Source organism: Sarcophilus harrisii, chromosome 1 (assembly GCF_902635505.1).
Source record: "Sarcophilus harrisii chromosome 1, mSarHar1.11, whole genome shotgun sequence".
Classification (NCBI taxonomy): domain Eukaryota; kingdom Metazoa; phylum Chordata; class Mammalia; order Dasyuromorphia; family Dasyuridae; genus Sarcophilus; species Sarcophilus harrisii.
In genome coordinates, this window is record NC_045426.1 from 132771898 (window position 1) to 132797275 (window position 25378).

The window sequence follows — 25378 nt, forward strand, 5'->3', positions numbered from 1 at the left end:
AAGGGTCTGGGAGGCCAAACATATTCCCAGGGTTAGATGATTAGGTAGGGTTCAAACTAATAACAGAGTATAGGAAGAACATTAGGACAAAATAGAAAGGGAATCATCAATGATTTGGGGGGAAGAGTAGAGGAAAGATTGTATAGTCTTGGAGGCTTAGAAAAAAATAACAATACCACCATCACCACCCCCAATCCCTTACCACACTCTAGAATATATAGAAGCATAAGTTTTGGGATGCAAATGAGGTTATTGAGAACAAAGACCCTTTCCCCTTGTTTTGTACCCCCAGTACTTAATACAGTGCCTGGCACATAATAGACGTTTAATAAATGCGTACTGAATGACTCTTAGAGCAAAAAGTTTCTTTCACAGAAAACAAGTGATAAATCTTAGCTTATAAATTACATTTGAGAAGATAGAATGATATGCCCAAGTTGGTAGTCAGGAAGATGTGAGTTCAAATCTTATTACTTACATAGCTTGGTTTGAAACAAATAAGCTTTACCTTGGAAAATTGTTTGAGTTCTCTGAGTCCCAGGCAAATCTGTTCTTTTAAGGTATACTTTGTTGCTATCTTGGTCATCGCAGGAAGATCACATGATGACAGAATCACAAATCCTTTAGCTACTGAAGACTTGGGCAAATTAATAGTGATTGTAAGACTACTTGTTAAATGAGAGAGAGGTGTCTGGGTCACGCTGCTTCCAGTGGGGACAAAGATGGAAGAGGAAAAGATAATATGTGGAGAATGATCATGACTTCCACTTGATAAACTTAAAAACAATACCTTAATAGGCTTTTCTGAAATTTTCTGGAATTTGAAATTTCTGGGAGCAAGGACAAATCTGACAAAAACTTGTGGGAGAGGAGGTGCTACCAGATGAGTCAAAGAAGTGCTCCAGAAATGAAATGCTGGGGGCACTAATTGTACCAGAATTCAGACTGGCATGGTAGTGTCTGAATCTGGAGAAGAGTAAGCTACTATTGTGACAAGATTGCCAGCTCTCATGTGCTAGCCCTTTCCTGGGACACTGCAGAATTATGAGGGATTAGGATGAAGACTAGATTCAGTCATATAAAAAGCCCAGCAGTTTATTTCCTGACAGTTTATGAACGGTTGCCTATCTCTCTACATCTTCTCAAGAAGGTCTGCATGGCGGCTTCAGCAGCTCTCTGGACACTGACACAGGGATCTTCCCTAAGTGCCTGGAGACCTGAAATAGAAGAGAAAGGAAAAGTCAATGAATGAGGAGGCATTTAGAGATCATAACTGGAGAGGCAACAAAAAATCAGAGAAGCAAGTGTTGCCTTGTAGGGCCAATTCCCCAACTCAGGTCATAGGTATTAATGACAGCAATTCACGTTTATATAATGCTTTTAAGTTTTGAAAAATACTTTCCTCACCACAACCCTTTGGTAGGTACTAAAAGAATATTCTCTCTTTTATGGAAGAGAAAATTGAAGCACAAAATTATTCCTGAAGGAGTACTAGAAAGGAGATTCGAACCTAAGATAGTTCTCTTCCTCTTTCCTTTCCTTCATTCTTCCCTTCCTGTCTTCTTTCTTTTTTCCTCCTCTACTTTGCCTTCTTCCCTTCTTCCTTTCCTTCCTACTTTTCTTGCCTTTCCTTCTTCTTCCTTTCCTTTCTCCTCTCTTCTTTTCCTCCTTTCCTTCTTCCCTTCTTCCTCCCCTTCTCTCCCTCCTGTGATGACCGCATGTTTTAAAATCAGCTGGAGTTGGGAATTCAGGTTAGGGGAAAATATTCAATCTTTATTCTCAGTAGAGATGAAGAAAGATTGGAGGTAGAAGGAAATCGGCAATAGCAATGTGTGCAGCTGAGTCAAGAAGCTAGCCAGATCAGAAGCCACAAAACCAGCAGCCACTAGAACAGAACCCAGCCAGCCGTCTCTCCCAACCTCTCTTCCTGCCCCTCTGCCTCCACCCACCAAAATCATCATTTCCTATACAACACATCAGGACTTGCATAGAGAGTGGGCGGGGGCCATTCTTTCTCCAAGCATATATATTAATAGAGTATAGTCCAATTACTATTTAGCCTCATGTGCTTGGGACCTCAGTGCATCAACTCAAGCCTCAGCCCATTACACCCTCCTTTGCTTTTTTCCTCCCTTTCATTTCTTTTTTCTTGTGTCTATATCACTCCTTTCCTCCCTCCTTTCTTCCAATGTTTTTTATAGATATCTCTGTTATTTGCAATGCTCTCTTCCTCTACCAAAAAGAATCTTCCTTTAGAATAGAGAAGGTACAGCATAACAAATCCATCTGGAACACAAAGAATGCTTGGCTCTGGGTTTGTCATTCTTCCCCTGTATTCTTCTGCCATCTTTCTGGGGCAGGCATATTGATTGTAGCTATTTTGAGAAGTCAAGAATTAACATTGTATTGATCTGAGTTTAGATGTTTCAGTGTTGCTTTCTTTTACCTTATTATATTGTGTATCATCCTGCCTCCCTAATAGCCACCATAGCTCACAATGATGCACCACTTTAAGGTTTGCAGAGCAGTCATTATTTTATTAGTTTCTCACAACTCTGTAAAATAGGTGTTATTATTATCCCCACTCTACAGATGAGATCCATTACCTCACTTAACCTGTAGCAAGTGGGAGAAAGGATCCTCTGTTTATGGGTTGTGGGGAAGAAAAGAACCTGGCCTTAGATCTCAGTAATCTTGTAGGAAATTAGAAAGTAGAAGCAGGTTGACACTGACTGGTGGGAGTGGGGCTCAGTAATTGGTATTGGACTCTAATCTGAGTTTGGAGTTCTTGAGAAATTTCTCTCTCTACTTTCTCTAACTTTGATTCAAGTGCCTCAAGCAGTGCTATCAAAGCTTTCAGGTTCACCCAGAGCTCAAGTAAGTATAATATTACTTTTTTTTTTGGATACAGCTCTGAGCTAGGCAAAAATTGTATTTGGTACTTACATGAGTCCAATTGTTCTCGGTCCAGCATCTCCAAGAACTGAGGTGTCACATTTTGAATAATGGCATCTAAATTCAAGAGGATGAGGGAACATTTACTTCAATACTAGAGGTAACAAATGTTAAGATGTGGTGGTAGTAGGGGAGGAGGAAGAGGAAATGGGATCTTATTAAAAACTGAGCTATGATGTTGGTTGTATACATGGAAGGTAAATCTTCACTTTGGACGTTCCTTCTTAAGGAGATGTGAGGATTGATGCTCTAGCTGGAATCATAATAAATACTGAGTGGCTTCTATACGTCCAGTACTATGCAAGGAGCCAGGGAGAGGAGAGGTGTGTAATCAAGAAGAGTAATATAAAAAGGTGTCAATTGATTAGACTAATACCTATGGAACTATTAAGTATTAAAAAAGTTGTGGGAATTCAGATAAGGAATTATCAGTGTGGACTGGGATAATTGATGCAGATTAAGTAGAAAAAAAATGTGGAACCTGAACCTAGAGTATTAGAACCATCGGAGACTCTAAAAAAATCATTTCCTACATTTCACAGAGAAGGAAACTGAGATCAAAGTTATTTAAGCAATTTTTCCAAGATAATATAACAAGTGCTAAGTAATTCTTAGAGAACCCAGATATCCCGTTGGTTAATCAGTCCATAAGCATTTATTAAATGTCTGCTTATATGCTAGGCATTGTTCTAAGTGCTAGGGATACAAAGATCTCAAGAAGTTCACAGTCTAATGGGGGTGAAAGCTTGAAGATGACTATTATACAAATGAATTGTATACAGGATGAATTAGAGATAATCAACACAAGGAATCCATGAGCAATTAGAGAAATCAGGAAAGCTTCTTATAGAAACAGGGACTTGAAACCAGAAGTTTGGATGCAGTGATGAGGAGAAAGAGTAATCCAGATATAGATAATAGTAGTTATTGAAAATGCTCAAAAGTTGTAAGATTTTCTTATATGAGAAATAGTAAGGAGGCCAACGTCACTGAATTGTAGAGTATATGCTGTGGAGTAAGGTATAAAGTTGGAAAGGGACCAGGTTATGATGAACTTTGAATGCCAAACATAAGATTTTATACTGGATCCTGGAGACAGGACATGATTGCTGTTTACTGAGTATGGTAATGACAGGATCAGTCTGTGCTTTGGGAACAACAGTTTGGCAGTTGAGTGAAGGATGGGTTAGACTGGGGAGAGGCTTATGGATAGACGACAACCAGCAGATTATTGCAGTTAGTCCAGACATGACGTGATGAGGACTTGTATCAGAATAGTGGTAATGTCAGTGGCAATTAGAGCAGATGTTCATTGGAAAGATGTATCTTGGAAGTAAGGATTAAAACCACGGTTCTGGGAAACAAGTTGGATATGAGGTGGGGGAAAAGCTGAGGATAACACCTATGTTATCTTCCAGGTTCCCACTATGGTGGTCCTTCCATAATTGAGAGGGGAAGTCTTAAGAAAGGAAGGTATTTTAGTTTATAGGAGGGTTTGAGCATGTGTAGACAACATTCTCAAAAGACAGGGAGTTTGTATTGAACCTGGTATATCAGATGGACAGTGGAGAAAGAGATCTAACTTGAACTTGGAGTATAAAGTGGAGAATAAGAACACATATGTACATTTGAATTATAGCATAAGAAACAAGCCCCTCTATAGGGAACTATGGGTGGACAGTACATAAATACAATTCTAGTTGTGATGTAGGAAAGTTTCCTAATCATTGGAGCCAGCCCAAAGAGAAATGCATTGCCTCCAGGGGTTGCCTATCATTAGCAATTTTCTAGCAAAGAGAGATCAGTTACTTGTCAGGTACACTGAAGGGTATGGTGAAGATTCTTGTTTTGAGTCGAAATAAACTGCCTTCATGATCCCTTCCAGCTCTAAGCTTCTGGGATTCTCTGCTTTGGAGACATACTAAGGCAGTGGTCCTCAAACTTTTGTTCTCAATATCTTTATCCTATTAAAAATTGATTGAGGATCTGTCCAAAGAGTTTTTGTTTATGTGGTTTATAGTTATAGATATTGACCACATTAAAAATAAAAAAAACTAATTATGAATTTATAGACTCTCTGAAAGGATTTCAGAGATTCCCAGGATGCTTTGGACCAGACTTTGAGAACCAAGGGTACTTGCAAAGAAAGGCAGCCAGGAACTCTTTGTTGGGAAAGATCTTGCCTATTTTTCTGGGATACTTTATCATGGTAGGATTTCATTGGGACAGATTCCAGGAAAGGAAGGCTTTAGAAGCGAGGAACAAGAGAGTAACAGAGGAGACTTGACCTGACCTGTTAATTTGGCTGCACCACTTCGGATTCCTTCCCAGGAACTACTGAAATAGGCAAACGTGTGTGTGTGAAGGATCCAGAGGAGATCCTGGTTTTTCTTTGCCTAGGAGAAATGAACATTAAACTGGTAGGAGCTGGAAGAGGGATTAATTGGCTCTTTTCCTCTCTCAAATCCTGCAAGCAAAGATTTAAAAGGGAATGAAGAAATGTGAACCCTTATATAGCCTCTATTTGGCACATAAAGCTCCTCCTTCACTACTTCTTCCCTTCCTATCTTTTTAGTCTTCTTACACTTTTCCCCTTCACACATTCTGGGATGAGGCTGCACTTAAATTTCCAGGTGCTCTTGTAAAATCTTCTAAGACTATAAGCTGCAGAGAAGGTGACATCCTTCATTAATATGGAGATTGTGCTTCATCCAGTAAACCCTTATATCAGTGAAATCACAGGTATAGATCCTATCCTATACTGTCCTGAATTCAGTAGTGGCATTCTGGGGCTGGAGAGGTAAAAAACACTAACTTTAATTTAGCTAGGGTGTTAGAGTGGAATGGTAATGATGGCAAGAGTTCTCACTGTATGTGGTCAGTGTTCATTTATTCCATTTGCCTAGCTCTGATTTTCCCAAACCATTCTGGAGAAGAATGTAACTGGTCACCCTGATGGACTTTTTTTCTTTTCTTAGAACCTGAGACTTTCATTGGTACACCTGCCCCTTACTCACCAGCTTCATGCATAGATCTCTATAGAATTCCTTGTTCTTTGGCATCTCCTGGCAGTCAACAAAGCGGTCCAGTAGTGCATGTAAATCTTGGACACCAAGAAATGGGATACAGGCAGCCAAGGCATCACGACAGGCCTAGAAAACAAAATTTTCTGCTCTACTCTCTGACTTCCAACAATTAAGAAAATCTCCATCCCAGCCAGGAGAGAATCCTGAGAGGCAATGGGAATCAGGAACAGGAAGTGTCAATGACTCTAGGAGACTTAAGATCATTCAAATATCAAATATCATATCCAAAGGAGATTTGGAGAGACCATCAATATTCCAGAAATGACTTTTAGAGACCATGCCACCTGAGCAGAAGTATCATAGTTAGTTTTTCAATTGAGTGGGTTAGGGGGTCTGCAAGTTCTCTGTTCTCTCTCAGGAGGGAGGGGAGTAAAGAGGGTTGGGCTTTCGTGCTATTTCACTTACCGTACCTATCTTTGGGTTGGGATCCCAGAGGTGGAGAACGAATGAAATCATGCTCTTTTTAATTTCTTCAGTAAAAAACATTTTCCACCTTTTTCCTGTTAGAGATGCCAGATCTTCAAACAAGAAGAATGCAGTCAGCCTGACATCATCCTGCTCCTGTAGCCACAAACACATCCTCTAGGTAAATGAGACTTTCAACTCCTGGGCCCTCCTGTCTCTACAATTTGCAAAGGAGGTAATAGTCTAGGGATTCTAATCATTTGTGAGACATAGACCCTTCTGAAAGTCTAGTGAAGGCTATGACCCTTCTCAGGATGTTTTCAAAAGCCCAAAAAAAAAAATACATAGAAGTACTTAGGAAGACAATTATATATATACCTCTATATCTCCATCTTATATTTTCTTATATTTTTATTTTTTTATCATCTATCTATCTATCTATCTATCTATCTATCTATCTATATATCTACAGCAAATTCATGGACCACAGATTAAGAACCCCTGGCATAGAAATGAACTGTTTTCTCTCCACATCCATAACCTTGCTCCATGTGAATTTTAAAAAACTGGATCTGTTGGGTTTAGAGAATTAGAAATGTGAGGAAATGAGTGGAAAAGGGTGATATGAGACAGAAGGCATCGTTTTTGCCTTTGAGGAAGTAAGGAAAAAATTGACCATAGTGATGGCAATCTATTGCCACATGTGAAGCAAGAATCTGGGTTGGAACTATTGAATACTCATGGACTGTTCTGGTGTTGTAATTGGTCCTGATTTATCTGCTTTTACTATATTAGATTAGGGTTGATGTGAACTAGTGACCAAAGTTGTTCCAACAAATATGATCCTAAATATTCTCTAACAGTTGTCCAAGAAACTCAGAGATGATTTGTAAGGTCTCAGAGTGAAAGAAGAATTCAGTCAGTTAGAAATCTATGCCTTTCTGGAATGGGATTCTATGGAGCTGCATAAATAATAAATTATTCTATGGTCTTCTGTGTAACACTTCAGCCAATAATTAGAGCAAACTTTAACAGAATGAGGAAGGGGGTGGGGATAAGGGAAGAGCTGTTGGAGTTACAATTGAGATTTTCATTTTGTCAGAAAAATATGTTGTAGTCAAGAGTTCAGAGTCCTAAAAAGAGGGAAAAGTCAGAAAAATACATTTGAAAGATTTTTTTTCAGATTTTGAGATTTAAATGACACATTTATTGGAAGGAAGAGACAAAAATGGTCAGAGAGCATCGGCCATTTTTAAAGGAAATTATTAAAAGTACAATAAAAATTGTAGTAGTCTTTTGTTTTGCTTTTTTTTGGGGGGGGGATCTAATTTTCTTGAAATAGGCTTTCCTGGTTATAGTTATAACCTATTCCTGCCTAAAGCTCCTTTCATTTCTGAAATCTTTTATTTCTGGATCCTTCCAAGTTAGAAATTTTCAGCTCCACCCTATTTAGCATTTTCCTGTCAATGAGGTATACCTGCTAAAGAACCTGTTCCTCCTATAAAATACATAACTTTGTTCAGGGTCCCTAAGCTGCCCTGATGCATATATTGATGGACCTAAACGCACTAACCACTTAATCTGGGAAGGTTTGGAGTTTAGCAGCAACATTGTACCCAGTGGAAACAGTGACTCTTTAAGTTGGTGGCTGCTGCCCTTGCTTGAGGGTGGGTACTGCCCTGATATCCTTTTCTTGTTGCTTGTTATCCAGATGTTGCCCTTGCCTAACCCTCCATGTTCCCATATTTGGATAGCTTAAGTTCTTCTGTATGAGTTGAAATGTACCAAATAAAGGTCTATTGCTTTGCATTGAATGACAGGTCTAATTTTTCCACAAGGTATGCGTTAAATCTCAGTGCTCTCACATTAGATTGGGACAATACAAATACTACCTCATAATCATTGATGATTATTCCTATTGATATAAAAGATATACAAAGGAATAAAAAAATAGTAAAAAGCAGAAAACTAAAGGAGGAATTAGAGATTGTACAAGTTACAGTATAAAGGGGAAATAGGATAAAAAGAAACTGCCCCTTATTATTACAAGAAAAAAGAAAACAGTAGGGCAGCTAAGTGGTGCAGTGGATAGAGCACCAGCCCTGAAGTAAGGAATACCTGAGTTCAAATCTGGCCTCAAGACACAACTCTTCCTAGCTGTGTGACCCTGGGCAAGTCACTTAACCCCAATTGTCTCAGCCAAAAAAAAAAAAAAAAAAAAAAAGAAAAAGAAAAAAGAAAAAAAAACAAATAATTATACAAGAAAAAGCAGAGTCATTTAATCCAACAAATTCTATGGTTTCAAAATGGACAAAATCATCTAGGTTGGTCTACTGCACATAATTCTTCCTGTTGTCTTCTACTTTCTCCAGTCTGTTTCTCTGCCTTCCTATTTAACCAAAATCAATTCCTAATTCTAGATGATTTACACAGTTACAATTTTAGAGAAATCCTAGAGTGTTGGGGATATAGGTATTGAGGAAGGAACAGAGGGCATCATGTCTGGAAATTAGAAATGAATAATGTAGTATTTCTATTTTGAAAAGAAAGGCAATGATTCAAAATTACAGATTGTATTCCAGCAACATAACACAGTGAAAAATATAGGATGAAACAAATCACAAAATAAATTTGTAAACTCTTTGAAGAAAACAGGCTACATGCATAATAAACAAAATGGCTCTGTAAAAGCCCAAGACTTATCAAACTAATCCAATTTCCTCCTGTGGCAAACTGACAGCCTAGGTAGATGTAAGCAAAATGATAGGCTATAATTTAACTTGACTTCAATGATTCTTTAGAGTCTGTTTTCTACAATGATACTAAGAACATATCTATTCTAGAGTACACAACTATTATGTAAATTTGTGATAGGAAGGTCAGATTCAGAGAATTGTTATCAAGGATCAGTGTCAAATGGGGAGGAGGGGATGGGAGGAGAAGAGGAGGGAAGAGTATAACAAGTGGTTCTTTGTAAGAGTCATTTTTAGGCCCTGGATTAAGCTGATCATTAATTATCTATGTGAAGGAAGAATAGAAACATGTTCATTCATTTTGAAGAACATAGCATAGTGGATGGGATGTGGGCCACTTATTCTGGAGAACAGGATTCTAATCCAACTGATCATAAATCAGGATTGTAACACAATACCCACAAAAACAAACCAGAAATTAGGATGAGAAAGGATCCTTTCATTCTTCACACATGTAGCCCTATTGCTTAGCAGAGTGCCTGGAACATGGCTGGTGCTTTAAATAGAGACGTGTTGATTGACCGATAAATGAGAAAAAAATTGGAATTATGAAAGAATTTTTACCTTATAATATATTCAGTTCCACTTCAATCTTATCTAGATTGTTTTGTCTAATTCTGGGCTATAGAAACTTAGAAATTTAGAGAAGGCTCAGAGAACTACAAAAGACTGGGCAATTGGTGCTAGTAGGAAAATAGAAGATGAAACTTTTTAGTCTGCAAAGTAGGCTGATGCTTTAATTATACTTTTCAAATACTTCAAATCTTATATAGAGACATGACTAGCTATTTTCCATCTCCATTGATACCAGAACAAGAGGAAGAAACAGGATTTGAGTTGACAAATATATGATTTCCTGATTTTGAGGAAGGATAAATATTGGAATGCATTACTGAGAGAAGTTATTGAATCTTTTCCTCTGGCAGAATTTAAATATAGAATGATTCTCGCCTGTCTGGGATGTTTTTCAGTGATATTTCCTGAAGGCAGAACATGGAGTAGATGAACATTTCCCATCTGACAAAAATTTAGGAGAAGGAAGAGCTAGGATAAATAAAATAGGAGGAGGGATACCTTCCATCAGACCCCTCACTTAGGACTTAGCACCTCTGTGCTAGGTTTCCACACTTGTAAACTCTTTTTGTTGGGGAGGATTCCTGGATCTGAATCACTTACATCTTCAAAGAAGGTTCTCGTTTGCAGCACGATTTCTTTGAAGTAGAAGCTCACATCTTTGTCAGTGAGCAATTCTAGGATTTTTTTCAATGCCTTTAAGCTTTCACAGATGACTTCTGTGCGAGTCAAGTGGTAGAGGCCTCTGATGACTGTTTCTAATAGCATTTGCTTGTTTTTCTTCACCTGTTGAGAAAATAGGCCTCTTAATGATAATAATTGATGCAGAAAATAGGAAGTAGGGAGCAAGAAACCCAGAATTCTCTGTGGGATCACATAGATTCATGAATACCCATTTCAGTTTCATTTGGTAGTATCTTTACTTAAATTTTTGATAATCAAGTGGATACATTTGAGAAAAATAACAAAAATCTCAGCTTAAAAATGTGACATTTATTTATTTTAATACTCATAAATTCTTTTACCTTTTGTGGGGCTCCTATGGCCACATTCCCAAGTCCTCTGATTGCCATTTGTCTCAAAGTAGTGTTGGTGTCCCAAGCACTCTGATCGATTACAAACAGAACTTCTCTTAGATTCCCCTGTTTCCAAAGAAATGGCTCTTTCATGAGCTGAAATGAACATAATTACAATTAGTCTTAGAATTAGAGTTTTCCCTTTTTCAGAAGTCAAGAAGGCAAAGGAGCCAATTAACACATAATTTAGAAATGGGTTCTAAGTATTTTTGGGAGACAGGAGAGAGAATAACTGGACCTAGATGTTGGTGGCTGTTGACAGAAGTCAGGTTTCTGGATATGGACAGTCCCGAGGATGAATCTTCATTCAGAATTCTTTTCAGAACTTTGCAATACGGTAAGATTTGCTAGCAATTTTAGATTTAACAGCAAATTTAGAGCCTTTTTATCCTTTCCCCACCATGTACCATTGTCAGAATTCATAGAATCTTGAAAGACAGTCTAATTGTGAAGATAAGGTTTGGGAAATAGTAGTTTTTGTCTTTGACTTGGCCACAGTAATCTGAATCTAAGTCTTATGGTCTGAAAAGTAACTCCAAGGGGGAGAATAAAATTCTGTGAGCCGTGTTGGGCCTTGCCTCAGAGAAGAATGCTGTGCCCATTATTCGGAAGGTCTCTGAGGTTGAAGAAAGCGATGGGAACATGTGCTCCATGATGCCTATCATGATCTCCTGTTGCCAGATGATCAAACTCCTAGGAAAAGGCAAGGCCAAAATATTGACACAGAAAATGCATTTCTAAACATTTAGGACAGAGCATTTTAACTTTGGGTCCATGGACCCCTGAGAAGTTTGTTGATAGGTTTCAGGAGATGGGAGAAAATAGTATATTTTTCCTGACCTCTATTGGGAATTTCTTATTTCCTTTAACTAGTGGGTCTATAGGAATCACCAGAATGTCACCTATGATGTAAAAAAAGGCTAAGAAATACCTTGAATTAGAGAAAGCATTAGATACTTTGATGGAGACAAACTTTCCAGGAAAAAAAAAACTTAAAGGAAAGGGATGTCAGAATGGAACTTCTAAATGAGCTATCTTCTAGAATTTAAACCAACTTTGTAAAAAAAAAAATTGCCCATAAGTAACAACTTTTATTTTTACTGGATGAGTGAATAGGTTTTTGCTTTTCTGTTTCTTCCCAGTCCTTTCATTATTCTCCCTCAATTATTCTTTCTTGATCCTGAGTGAGGCAATCAATATAAATAAAGCTAATTGAGAGCCCTAATTGAGAGCCCAAGTTTATTAAGTTTTTCTTGTTTTATTTATTCATGTGCTTAACATTCATTCAGCAACACTGTGTGTAAAGCAATGTGGAATTAATAGGAAGCTTATAATTACTTCTTGTTCCTCCCCAGTACCAACCCTAGAGTCTCTAACCATTACCTGGCCAGCACACACACTCCTATGTGGTATGAATGGGGACTACTCAGAAGATTCCACAAGTTGTCTCCTTCTTCAGACTCTTTAGCCAGGCCCTCTTTTATAGCTTGGTTCTGCACACATTTGAGGGTGGTAGCTGAAAGCCTGAAGACAACAGGCAGAATTAGAGAAATGAGCTAGCTTAGGCTCAATTCTTTTCACAAATATAATTTGTCATCCAAATTAGTAAGAGATATGTGGTAGAAAATAGGAGACTCATCCAGATGGACCTGCTGAGATTAGTGGAGGCAACAAACCACATCACAATTTCTCATCAGCTTTAGAGGTCACCAAAGCTCCAAAGATGGAATGAAAAAAGTATTATCTTTCTCTTTCCCTTGGAATTCTTGGTTAGCAGTGAAATTTAACAGATCTGGAAAGTGGAAGCAAAAGGAAATGCCAAGTGCAATTCCATGGAGAAAAAGTTTGATAAGAATATTTTGAGTTCAAGTAAAAGAAAGGAGTGGGAGTGGGCAAGGGGGAAAGGAGAAAGAGGAAGTGAAAGCTAACTATAGATTTAATAATAATAAGGGGAAAAGGATGGACTAAGCCCATCGAAATAAAAGGAAAGGTGATAAGAGAAACCAGATGAGTTTGCACCAAGTTGCAAGTTTGCATCAGCCTTAGAGAAGAGAAAGACAGGACATATTGTTGCACAGGTTGGATTGAGCAAAGGGCCAGAGGCTATTTGTGGTCACTGACAAGGCAATTAAAATTATATGAACCCATAATTCATATAATTATATATACACATATAAATTCAATTATATGGATAAATATGTAATTTAGCTCATATATGTATTTGGAGGCCACTAGGTGGTGCAGTGGTTAGAACATTGGGCATAAACTCAGGATTGCCTGAATTCAAATCTGGTCTCAGACACTTATTAGCTCTGTGAGTCTAGGCAGATCACTTAATTGTTGTTTGCTTCAATTTTCTTATCTGTGAAGTGAAGATAATAATAGCACCTATCTTCCAGAGTTGTTGTAAGAATTAAATGAAATAATACATACAAAGTGCTTAGCATAGTTTATAAATGTTAGCTGTTGCTATATGTGTAGGATATTGTAGCTCTAGTTAGTAATTAGTAAAGATAATTATGATCTTTTCAATTAGGAGCATAAAGAATGATTTAATGTATCTTTATACACATCTACGTCTGTATATATGTATGCACGTATATACATATATGTATATTATAACATATATAAATACACATATACTATATATGTATATATATATATATATATGTATGTATATTACACAAAATAGAACTACAATGTAGATAGGGTGGTCAAAAAGGCTTAAGAATGGAGTATAAACCTTTCTTGGGGATCATTCTCTCTTCTTGAAACACAGTAAAACATCAAAGTAAACCCTTGCAAGAGAAGCAGCAGAAGTTTCTGCAGATATGAAACAAATTCACTGGGTGATAGGATTATAGTATGGGCATCAGAGGTCATCTAGTTTAATCCCCTCATTTTACAGATGAGAAAGGAATTTAAGTGACAGACATGTAGGTAGTATGTGGCAGAGATGGGATTTGAACACTATAACCACTGATGTTTCCATTCCTGGCCACAGAGGGATGAGTTCATCATTGCTGGAACCTAGAATCCACCTCATCCTGTGATCAGACATCACTTAATTTAAAGAGTGAATGAGTACTCCTTGGAAGTCACAGGGCAGAGAGGAATGAAAGGGAGCAATAAGAGCTGCTAGGAAAGTTCTAAGTTATTGTGGGACCATGTGCCTTATAGCCCTGGAGCAGAAATGAATTATTCCATGAAGAATATCTACTGTATCAGCTCCTCAGGACAGAGATAGTCAGAGATCATACACCCTTCTCTATCTTCTAAAAATCCAGTTATCTTTTAGTCACTTCTCTGCAGGGGTTCTGTGTAGACATTCTAGCATATAAAGAAACTGGTGGGGTCCTAGCTAATTTTATGATATTTATAAAGTGCCTATTTTGTATAAGGCACTTTGCTTTGCTGAAACAAGGACAAAATTAAAGCAGTCCCTGGAACTCCCATACTGTTGGAGCTGGTGGCGACTGTATAGTAGAACAGAGTCAAGAAAAACAAGAGATAATTATGATAATGTGGGCTAGAGACAATGAGACCCTGAATTAGATCTATGTGGCTGTGAGAGATGCTAGAGGGATGGATAGGAGAGATGGTATGTGTACACAATCTGTTTATAGAGAATCTGGTCTCTCTTGCTGAACTACTGAGGTCATGATTAATATGCTTGCTCAATAGACAGGTCCTTATATTTGTTCTGTTTCATGACAGGGACAAGGCCATCATCTAATACTCTAGAAAGAGCAACAAATTGGATATCAGACTTGTGTTTGAATCTGAGCTTTGCTATTTTACTGCCTATGGGACTTTGGGCTAATCAGGAAGCTTCAATTTCCTCATCCACAAAGTGAAGGGTTGTATGAGCTAATCTAAGATCTCCAAGTTCTTAATCTCTTCCAATTCTTCCAGTTCTTAATCTCTTGATTCTGTGATGTGAAGTCACCACTTATAGGAGCACCCCCTCCATATCTGCCATTTACCTGCAAGGATCTCCCTCTGGAAATCTCTGTGCCTGCTGCAAGACCCTTCTTCTCTCACTCAAGGTTGGGGTTGGCATTGGCATTTTCTGACCCAATGTGTAGCTAATGAGCTTCAAGAGCAGGTACAAAAGCTCAGCATATGAATCTCTGATAGGGATGCCTATTGATACCACCTCATATATAGCACAGGCCACCTAAGGGGAGAGAAGAGGTGGGTGAGTTCTGCTGGGGAATTCTGAGGAAAAGAACAACAGATATTATTGTGGTTCCTACTTATCAAGGGCTTTGGAAACTTTCTAATGATCTTCAGACCTCCCTATACACCTTGTACTAAAAATGGTTTAACTAAGATAGGCTTTGGTATTTTTCTTTCTCAAAACGGTCTAATCAATACCAGGGGTTCTTCCCATTTTTTTATAAATTTAAAAAGAGGAGGATTTTTGATGTTGCTATTGTTGTTTGTTTTTATAAGTTTGTAGACAAAGCAGAAAACTCAGGCTTTCTTTGGTCTGATGGACAAATTGGCTTCTCAATTTGAATTGCAAGGAGGCTTTATCCAAGTGAATCATCCACAGACAAAATTATTGCTGTACTCGTCCCATAGACATTGTTGCTGAAATGATATCAGCACTCAAGAAAGGGTATGAATAACAACAGGCTTCAAGCAGACAGAACTGGGGAGATTATTGAGCTTGGGTACTCATTCAACTTAGTGATGAGTAGTCTAACTTACTGCAATTGTCTCTGTTTCTGCTATGTCATTCTCCAGCCCACTCTCCAGTTTATCCATTAAGGCTTTTAAGAGCTGGATGTTGGGGGAACTATCCTCAGCCAGCGCCTTCCACAGTGCTTTTATGTCCCTAGAATTGTGAGGAAGTGGAAAATCCATGAGGTAGTTCCTGAGTACCACAAAACCTACCATTAAGTTACTAATTACATTGTTTAAATTAAATTTTATTTTTAAAATTATTGTTATTTTTATTTTTTAATTCCTTCTCACTTTTCCCTAGGGAAAGGGGAAGAAAAACCAAACTCTTATAACATATAAGCACAGTCAAAACAAAATTAATTCTTATATTGGCCAATGTGTGTCTCATTCTATATATTAGTTTATCACTTCTTTGTTAGGAGGTAGGTAGTATTCATTATTGGTCCTCTGGAATCTTGATTAATTTTAGAATTAATCAGAATTCATTAGCCTTTAAATTTTTTTTGATGTTATAAATAGTTCTTCTGGTTCTGCTCAATTCACTCTGCATCCATCTATATAAGAATTTCCAAATTCCTCTTTTATTTCAAACAGTATATAATAGTAATTTATTACTTTAATATATAATCAATCCTCAACTTTATCAGGGTAATGTTCCTAGAAAGTGGTGCAAAAATGAAAAAAAAATGCAAATGTTGATACATTGAACCTATGGAAAATAGGGGGTTAAGTTCTTATGACCACCAAAAAATGGTAAACTTTCCCTAGAGAATAATGAAAATACATAACTATATTTATAACAAAACATTAATTCTGGTATATATTTTCCCTAACAAAGTAACCATGAAATATCCCATAAGATGCAGTTCACAAAATAAAATTGGTTAATATGTAAAACATTTTTCTCAACAGTAATTTCCTAAAATTCTGTGACTTTTTGGGCTAATTTTCAATAAAAGCAACATTGATTTTAGACAATTTTCACACAAGAAATCTACATACTGTACAACAAATAAAATTCTTAAAACTAAACAGTTTTTTAAACCTGAATCTTACCTTTCAGTATGTCAGATGGTGATGTGAGGGCATTGTATTTTATTGCTGGAAAGCTCTCTACCTTGGCCACCCTCTGAAAACCAAGGAAGAGGTTGCTGGGACTTTAATTGCTGCTTTTAGAAGATATTGAGACTGATGAGGTCTCAATATTACCTTAGAAACCGAAGGACTTGCACTATGTTTTGGGGGGAGCATCACAAAATTTGAATTTTAAAGGCAAAAAATGAAAATATGAAACAACTGCACATGCAGATTTTTACTTTTAAAACAGCAAGGTGAATGAGACCAGTGAAGTATCTAGAAGTATACCTACCACTTCATAAACTTGTGCACATTATTACATCTCTCATTTTTTCCCCTCATAGCTACAAATATGCACAGTTGTCAATTTGAAAGTGAAATGAGGTTACAAATAAAATCACACAAATGCTTGAAGGAGCAAAAGTTAAATGTGTGAATGCTGAAGACTGAATGTATCATAATTTGTTCCACCATTCCCCAATTGATGGGTATCTCCCCATTTTCTAGTTCTTTGCCACTACAAAAAGAGCTGCTATAAATCCTTTGATATCCTCAGTGTACAAGCCCAGTCATGTTAGCACCCAATCAAAGGGCACATATGATATATTAATGACATTTTGAGGAGATGAACCATTCTCTCCAGATGGGAGATATTGACGATTTTTATTTAATTAAATAAAGTGTTCCCAAGAATTTATTGACAAGAGATGATTATCAGATCTAAATGTATGCCCTTAAATTCTCTTTTGATGTACAATTATGAATCACTAATTGCTTTTTCCAAAACTTGAACTGGATTTTCCATAGGCATCTTAAACTCAGCATGTCAAAAATGGAATCCTCTCAGCCTCTGGGATGGCTTTTACTTCACCTCATCCCATAGGCCCAATCTTTCTAAATTTTTTTCATTTCTACTTTTGCAACATCTCTCATTTACATGTCTCCTTCTTTCCACTCATATAGTCACCACCTTAATTTAGGTCCTCATTATCTTCTAGATTTTAATTACTGATCTAATTGTTGTAGAATGATTTTTTCCCCCCATCTGTATTTATCTGTCCACTAAGTTACCAAGATGATTTCTTTTTGGAAAGAGTGTCATTCTAATCACGTTACCCCACTGTTCAACGAACTCCAGTGAATGATTGCCTTTCAGTGACTCTAGGATCAAATAAACTCCTTTGTTTAATATTTAGAGCTCTTAATAATCTGGCTCCTTCCCATCTTTCTAGTCCTCTTCTCCTTATGCACTCTATGATCTAATTACACTGGCCTCCTTTTCTTCAAACATAACTGTCCATTTCCTATCTCCTTGTGTTTGCCTTACCTATCTAAATTTCTTGGAATGCTTTGCCCTCTCATATATGCCACTTGGTTTCCTGGCTTTCTCTCAGTTCACTTTTAAAGCCCATCATCTTTTCAAGACTTCCAGCTGCTAGTACCTTCCTTTTCATCTCTTTCATTTACTGTTCTGTATCTTCTCTATAATTACCTATTTACATGCTCTCTACTCCATTAAAATGTAAGCTCCTGGAAGGTAGGGAATGATTCTTTTTTTTTTTTTTGCCTTCATTTATATCCCAAGTACTTGGTACAATCCCTGGCACATAGTGAATGCTTAATAGATTGTTAATTGTATTTTTGGAGTGGCAAGGATGATACCCACAGTTCAAGGTATAGAAAGACACATCCCAGCTCAAAACAAGAACTTCCTAAGAATTAAAAAAACATTTAGTTCCCAACTGTTCAAAAGTGGCGTGGTCTGCCTTAGAAGGCAGTCAATTCTCCATCATTGGAAGTCTTCAAGAAGAGGCTAGATGGTCATCGGTTTGGCAATGTTGTGGAAGGCTTCAGGAAGGAGTTGTACTAGATGAATCATGAGGTCACTCCTAACCCTAAGATTTTATGACAAAAATCTTTATCAAGCATGGCACTAAGAAGGAGGAGGAATACATACTGCTAAAGATAAATCTTTAGGCTGTTTTTTTATATTACATTATATCTTATCCTAATTAGCATGTATAGGAATTCCCTCAGGAAAGTGTATTTGTATAAATAATACTGATGAGATATTTTCATCTAATGACTGAAGTTTTCCCACATTTTATATCTATTATTTGCCTTTTCTCAAATAATTTATTCTTTTTATCTTGAGGAAGTAGATGTCCATTACTTGGACAAAAGGTCAGGAATTAACTGATACCTACCTGTCAAAGGGTAGAGGTTTATTCAGGAGATTGCAAACAACTGCCTCAAGGTGAAAATTTGCTATCTGGGTGATAGCCTGTAGAACAAAATTGAAGTTTTGCTCCTTAAGTCTGAGGACGGGCATGTGATGATAAATTAAGCTCAAGATATCCAACAACTGCAAGGAAAAAAATAAAACTAATTACCATTTTTAATGAATGTCATTTTTGCACATAAACTTTGTTTTTTGCTGGATTTTAAAGGTACCACCCATTTTATGGATCCTATAATCTATAGGTTGTTAATTATCCCTATACATGCTAATGTATCTCTCAGTCATGAATCTTTCTTCTGAACCAACAGTTTGCACTCCAGACATAGACACCTGAAATAACTGAGATCATGACCCACTTAAAAATCCTACTATTCTTTACAAAGTTTTCGAATATAAGTTCACTATATCGTAACATTCTTGTGAAATCATCTGTGCTGATTGTGATTTGCAGCTAACTTTGGAGGATAGTTGTTATGTCATGCTAACCATTGGCACTTTTTTGGTCATTCCCATCACAAATCTCATTTGTCTGTTTCTAAGATGGCACTGCGACATAATGAAGGGCTGGTCCATTGTCAAGGACCTTACCTGTTTACTTGGTATTTCTTTTTTTTTATTTACAAATAAGGGGAAAATCTTTAGGGATCTTAAAGCTCAAAATGAATTGATAGATTATACCTCATTTCTGAATAATGATCACTATTTATGTATGCCTATAGCTGGGAACTGGAGATCCTTTCTACTGCTAGGAAAAAAGTCCTGAGTATCTGATTATGTAAATCTCTGGGAGATGCCAAAATGGCACATCTTAAAGGGACAATGTAACTTTCCTCTTACCATGGAGGATAGGATCTCTTGAAAGCTAGGTTGTGCACAGAAGTGTGGTGGTGAGAAGAGATTTGGGGTTCATGATTTGAGTAAATGATTGAGAGAAATGGGAGGGGTGTCTAGAAATCAGTTGACACTGCTGCCATGAATCACCAGAGGAGGAAGATGGCTTTCAGATTTGTCAGTTCTTGGAATTCTCTGTCCCATTCTAGATATATTTCAGATGACAATAGACTTCTCTGTTACTCAACAAGTAGCTGCCTGGGTATCCCCAACAGGGAGTCCCAGTCACTCCCACTTCTGCCTGCTATTGAATATTTCACTTACTGACAAGGCACAAGTAACTGCATCTTTCAAAAAGGTCCAATTCACTGAAAGGAATATAGTAGCCTCCCCAACCTTATCTGTATCTACATTTTTTTTTCTCTTCTTGATTCTTTCCTTGAAATCCTAGGAAAACTCAGAAAGCTGAGTCATGCTGTCAGAATAAGACCAGCAGTAATGACACACTGCCCCTTCCCATCTCCCCATTCCCCTTTCATTGGGAGTTTGAATCTCTACTAGCCTCTAGTTCCCCTGGGGTTGGGAGTAGAGAAGTCATCCCTTTTTATTACTACTATGAATTAACACCAGTCTTCAGGTCCAAGCTCCTTATTCCCTTCTCCCAATGCTCAGTGCTGTTAAACCAAAGAAAAACCCCATAAAAATTTATCAGGTTTGGGAGAGGGTACCCAATCCTTCCCAAGATTCACTAGGGTGTCTAATACAACCCAGGACTTCTCAGGGCATAATATGTTTTCATTTCCTCCCTTGACAGTCCCTCATTTTATATCCTTCCTCAAGAAAACTAAGTTTTCATTACTATCTTGTGAGTTCTATACTTCTTTGTATTGGACATTGGTATTCTAAACCTTTATAAATATGCATTAAGACCTACTTCCTGAAAGCAGTCTGGTAGAAATGAGGCATACCTCAACATCTCACACTGTATTCCAAGATAAGCTCAAGATGGTTTAGACAAACATTTTGACATAAAGGGTTATGTCATAAATAGATAAGTGGAGGAAGGAAAATTTTCCTGTCAGAACTATAGATAGGGTAAGAGTTCATGACTAGAGATAGGGAAGTTCACAGGAAGTGAAATGGATAATTTTGATTATACCAAAAAACAAACAAATGCAGCTAAAATTAGAAGAAAGTAGGAAAGTAGGGGAAAATGCATAAAAGTCTAATTTCTCAGGGAACAGTCAAATTTATAAAAATAAGAGTCATTTCCCAATTAGTAAATAATCAAGGACATAAATAGTTTTAGAGAAAGAAATTAAAATTATCAATAGCCATATGTAAAAAAGTCCAAGTCACTAATAATCAGAAAAATGCAAATTAAAACAATTTCAAGCTACCACTTTACACTCATTTAAATAAGTTGAGATAACAAAAAAGAAAGAAAAATTCCAAGTGCTGGTAGGGATGTGGGGAAATAGGTATACTATTGTTCTGTTGGTGAGGTGGTGAACTAATGCAACCATTCTGGAGAGCAATTTGTAACTATGATTCAAAACATATGCATACCCAGTGATACTACTACTAGATCTATGTCTCAAAGAAAGTAGAAAAATGCCAGTATATAGAAAAAATACTTATAGCAGTTCTTTTTGTGATGGTAGAGAATCAGTAACTGAAGGGATGTCCCTCTTTTGGTGGAATGGCTGACCAAGTTGTGGAATGTGAATATAAGGAAATACTATTATGCTGCGAGAAAAGATAAAGGTGATGGTTTCAGAAAAGCCTGGAAAGACTTGTATGCACTGATGTGAAGTGAGCAGAACCAGGAGAACAATTTATATAGTAAAAACAGTATTGTTCCTAGACAAAGATTATAGGATCATAAATTTAGTGCTGGAAGAGATAATGGAGCTAAATTCAACCTCTCATTTTACAGATTCTCTCTCTCTCTCTCTCTCTCTCTCTCTCTCTCTCTCTCTCTCTCTCTCTCTCTCTTTCTCTCTCTCTCTCCCCAATCTCTTCCTCTCTTCCTTTCTTCCTTTTCCTCCTTTCTACCACTTTCTTCTGCCCTTCTCCCACAACAGCCTTCACACTTACCTCATTTTCCAAGGCAGCTCCTTTTTCCTTTAGAATAGTGATTACCCACAAACCACATGCCTTTGAACACTCAGCATTGAGGTTCTCCATGCCATCTAGTGATTCTTCTAGGAATGCTTGGATTTCTTCATTGGGGATATATTTGCTAAGCATCTAAGATTTTAGTCAGAGATATTGGTGTTATTACTCATGCTTTCTCCCTAAATTCAATTTGACATTGCTTTGCTACCATAACATTTTTGTGATTTTTCTAAGCCTAGCCTTTCCTAGCCTACAAGTATAATACTTTGCAATTTAAATAGTATTTTGCACACAGTATACCCTTTGATTCTCATAAGAGGACTGAAATAAACAGGGCATTGTTATACTCATTTTACAGATGAAAAAACTGAGGTTCGGGGTTATTGGTCTCTGGCTCAGGCTCAGGAGCAGTGAAAGAACTGACAGATATCCTTCAATTGCAACTGATTTTTCTAAGTAGCTTTTTAATAGAATCATACAGGACCAGAAGAGGACTTACAGATCATATAATCTATCCCTTTATTTTTGAAATGGGGAAAGTGAGATCCAGAGATGTTAAATAATATATCCAACACAACACAGTAGTACATGGCAAAGTTTGGCTTCAAGACAGAGGTCTTATGTTTCCAAATCCAGCACTTAAGAAAATCAGGGAAATAAATTCCTTTTTTTTTTTTTTCAGAAAAAGCATAAAAACATTTTAAATCCTAATAATAAATAAGGTAAAGGGAAAGAAGAGTGGGGTTTTACATTGCAACTTAACTAAGAAGAAAAAAGGAAATAAATAGCAATATTAGAGGAGAAATAGAATTAAGTTTAAAATACTCGAGAATAAGAAAACAGGAGAGAAATAAGAGGGAGTAGTATTTGAAGGGGGACTTGAAGAGCCAGTGGGAATAAGTTGAACTAAAGTAGATTAAGCAAAGATAAAGAGTTGATACATTGTCTTTACAAAGAAGAACAAGAATAAGTTCTAATTTTGAAAAAAAATAGACATAAATGGAAGAAAATTAAAACCTTACTCTCATAACTTTTGACATGAATGGATAGAACAATACAATAAAATGAAAAAGTGACAGACTGGATAAAGTATATTCCATATGGACCAGGGGAACATATTTATGTGTTCTTTAAGATTTTGTCTTTGACAGATGAAAGCAAAATTCTGTGAACCTTTTAGGAGTCATATCCAACTAGAGATGAAACAAAATTTTCTTTAGGAGAACTGAGAACACCTATTGAAATATAAGATTTGATTATGCAAGGTTGACAACTTTAACTTTACCCTAATAATAAAATCAAAGCCAGTGTTGGGGTGGTTTTCACCCCACCTTTGCATTAGCATTTATACAACTCTTAGTTTGAAAAGCAACTAACATAGATCTCATTTGATACATATAACAACCCTGAGAGTTAGATATTATTTTTCATTTCCATTTTACATATGAGAAACCTGAAACTTAAAAAGGTTAAGTAACTGGGTCAGAGTCACACAGATAGTGTCTGAGACAAGATTTTAACTAATATTTTCCTGACTCCAAGCCTGGTATTCTATTCACTATACCACCTAGATCTCTTTATTTCTGTTTGTTTCAGTCATTAGCCATTCAAAACCAAAGCAGTTGAATTGTGTGTATAGAGGACATTAAAGACTACTTGTTCCCCAATCACTTATATGAGTACAAAGTACAATATTTCTTGGCAAGTTTTATAGATGAGGAAACAGTTTCACAGCAATTAGCATCTAACACTGGGTTAAGAGTAAGGATAGAGAGATATCATTAATATAACTCTGAACAACTTTCCAGAAGATCAGAGAATCATAGATTAAGAGCTGGCAGAGACCTTTATGGTCATTGGGTCTGATCCTTGAATTTTGTAGATGAAAGAAATACAAAACTAAGAGGGTGATGATATCCACAGTTGGATTTTTCAATGAAGAAAAGTTCTTTTCAAATCTGACTTCTTCCAGGCAAGGGACTGTTAGCTTTTAAGTAACCAAAAATCTTTTATAGACTTAACTAGGAATAGTATTTTAGGACTCAAAAATTATTTTTCAATTGGCAAATGCTCAAAGTATATAAACAGGCAGTTTTCAAAACAATGATCTACAACAATTCAAAGGAGTTTATGATGAAAGAAGCTATTCATGTTGCAAGAGAGTGCTGATAAGACTCAAAATGTATATTGAAGCATATTTTTCTTTCTTTTTTTTCTCCCTCACCCACTTTTTGGGAACATGGCTAATGTGGAATGTTGTTTTGCAGGACTCTAAATATATTTATAATGGGTTTTTGTTTTTCTTGCCTTCTCAATGGGTGAAGGATATGAAGGAAGGAGGAGAGTTTTGGAACTCCAAATTGAATAAAAATGCAAAACAATCCATCATATTTAACAGTTAGGAAGTATTACACCTCCCATACTTTACCATTTTTTATATTTACTATTATATTTGCTCACTGATCTGGAGATATTTATCAGTTTTGTACAGCAGTTAACCCTTGGGCACCACCTAATCATTAAATTGGCCTTCTTTGTGGCCTTCTGGTTTCCTGCATATGACATCTTATCCTCTTTCCTTTATACCTTTGTACAAATGTTCCCCATTTTAAGGGCTCCTGAGCCTCATTGATCTGCAGTTTTATTCAAAATACAGATAAAAATCTGTATTATATATGAAGTTTTTCTTTGTCACTCTAGTTATGAGTATTCTTTCCTTCTTAAAATAATTTTATCTCTATTTGTCTTTATTTAGTTTTGTGTGAACTATATCCTCTATACTATCCCCCATCCCAGTTGCATGTAGAATATAGGCTTTTTGAGGGTAGAGGCTATTTTGCTTTTGTCTTTATATCCATAACTCTTAACATTTTGTCTTGCATATCATAGGCATATAATAAATATATATAGAATGAGTGAATTTTGCTTCCATTTATTGGTGGTCATTGTAAATATCCCCTCTTAATCCAGTAGATCATCTAGATTTGTGGAATGATTACTAATAAATCTGTGTTTTAGTTCCGTCAGAAACACAATTTAAAAGTGACTGTGGGTTAAAAAAATATTTTGTGACCTAAGGAAGAATTCACTTTGTTCTCTAGCTCTCTCTTCCCCCAAAGTTACCTTAGCCATATTAGATATAATCCAGAGCTGGACATGGCTATCAGTAGACTGCAGTCCTTCCTGCAAATGTCTTAGTTTCTCCATCTCCTGGGGAAGGTCTAAAATCACCAGAGGAAAAACTGGATCAGAATAAAAGACTGTTAAAGTGGAGGAAGAGTTCTTAACTTTTTGTGTGTGTATATCATGGGCCCTCTTGGCAATCTGATGAAGTTTACACACCCCTTTCTCAGAATCATGTTTTGAAATGCATAAAACAAAATACCTCAAATTGCGAGGGAAACAATTTTATTGTAAAACAGTTATTAGGATATTAAAAAAAGTTTATTGACCCCAGATTAAGAACCCATGGGGTTAAAGGGACTATTCATAATGTGATTTCTCAGCATATCAACTATAGCAAGATTTTGGCATCTAAGCTTAGGGCTGGTTTCTGTGTTTATT

The 25378-nt window shown here is 36.7% G+C and overlaps 1 protein-coding gene across 3 annotated transcripts in view; it reads right to left on the reverse strand.

The window, feature by feature from the left end:
- Positions 1 to 274: 274 nt before the first annotated feature.
- Positions 275 to 25378, reverse strand: part of MROH2B (maestro heat like repeat family member 2B) — an 87357-nt gene continuing 62253 nt past the window's right edge. For 2 of the 3 annotated variants that reach the window (XM_003759915.3, XM_031964528.1), the window contains 14 exons: positions 24938 to 25035; positions 21794 to 21946; positions 18828 to 18985; positions 15568 to 15694; positions 14835 to 15028; positions 12232 to 12372; positions 11427 to 11541; positions 10798 to 10944; positions 10376 to 10558; positions 6447 to 6602; positions 5973 to 6107; positions 5249 to 5351; positions 2947 to 3012; positions 275 to 1217 (listed from right to left, as the gene is read on the reverse strand). In XM_003759915.3, coding sequence (XP_003759963.1) covers positions 1111 to 1217; positions 2947 to 3012; positions 5249 to 5351; positions 5973 to 6107; positions 6447 to 6602; positions 10376 to 10558; positions 10798 to 10944; positions 11427 to 11541; positions 12232 to 12372; positions 14835 to 15028; positions 15568 to 15694; positions 18828 to 18985; positions 21794 to 21946; positions 24938 to 25035 — 1883 coding nt within the window. In that variant the 3' untranslated portion in view covers positions 275 to 1110. The remainder of the gene's footprint in view (positions 1218 to 2946; positions 3013 to 5248; positions 5352 to 5972; positions 6108 to 6446; positions 6603 to 10375; positions 10559 to 10797; positions 10945 to 11426; positions 11542 to 12231; positions 12373 to 14834; positions 15029 to 15567; positions 15695 to 18827; positions 18986 to 21793; positions 21947 to 24937; positions 25036 to 25378) is intronic. The other variant, XM_031964522.1, reaches the window with a different exon arrangement.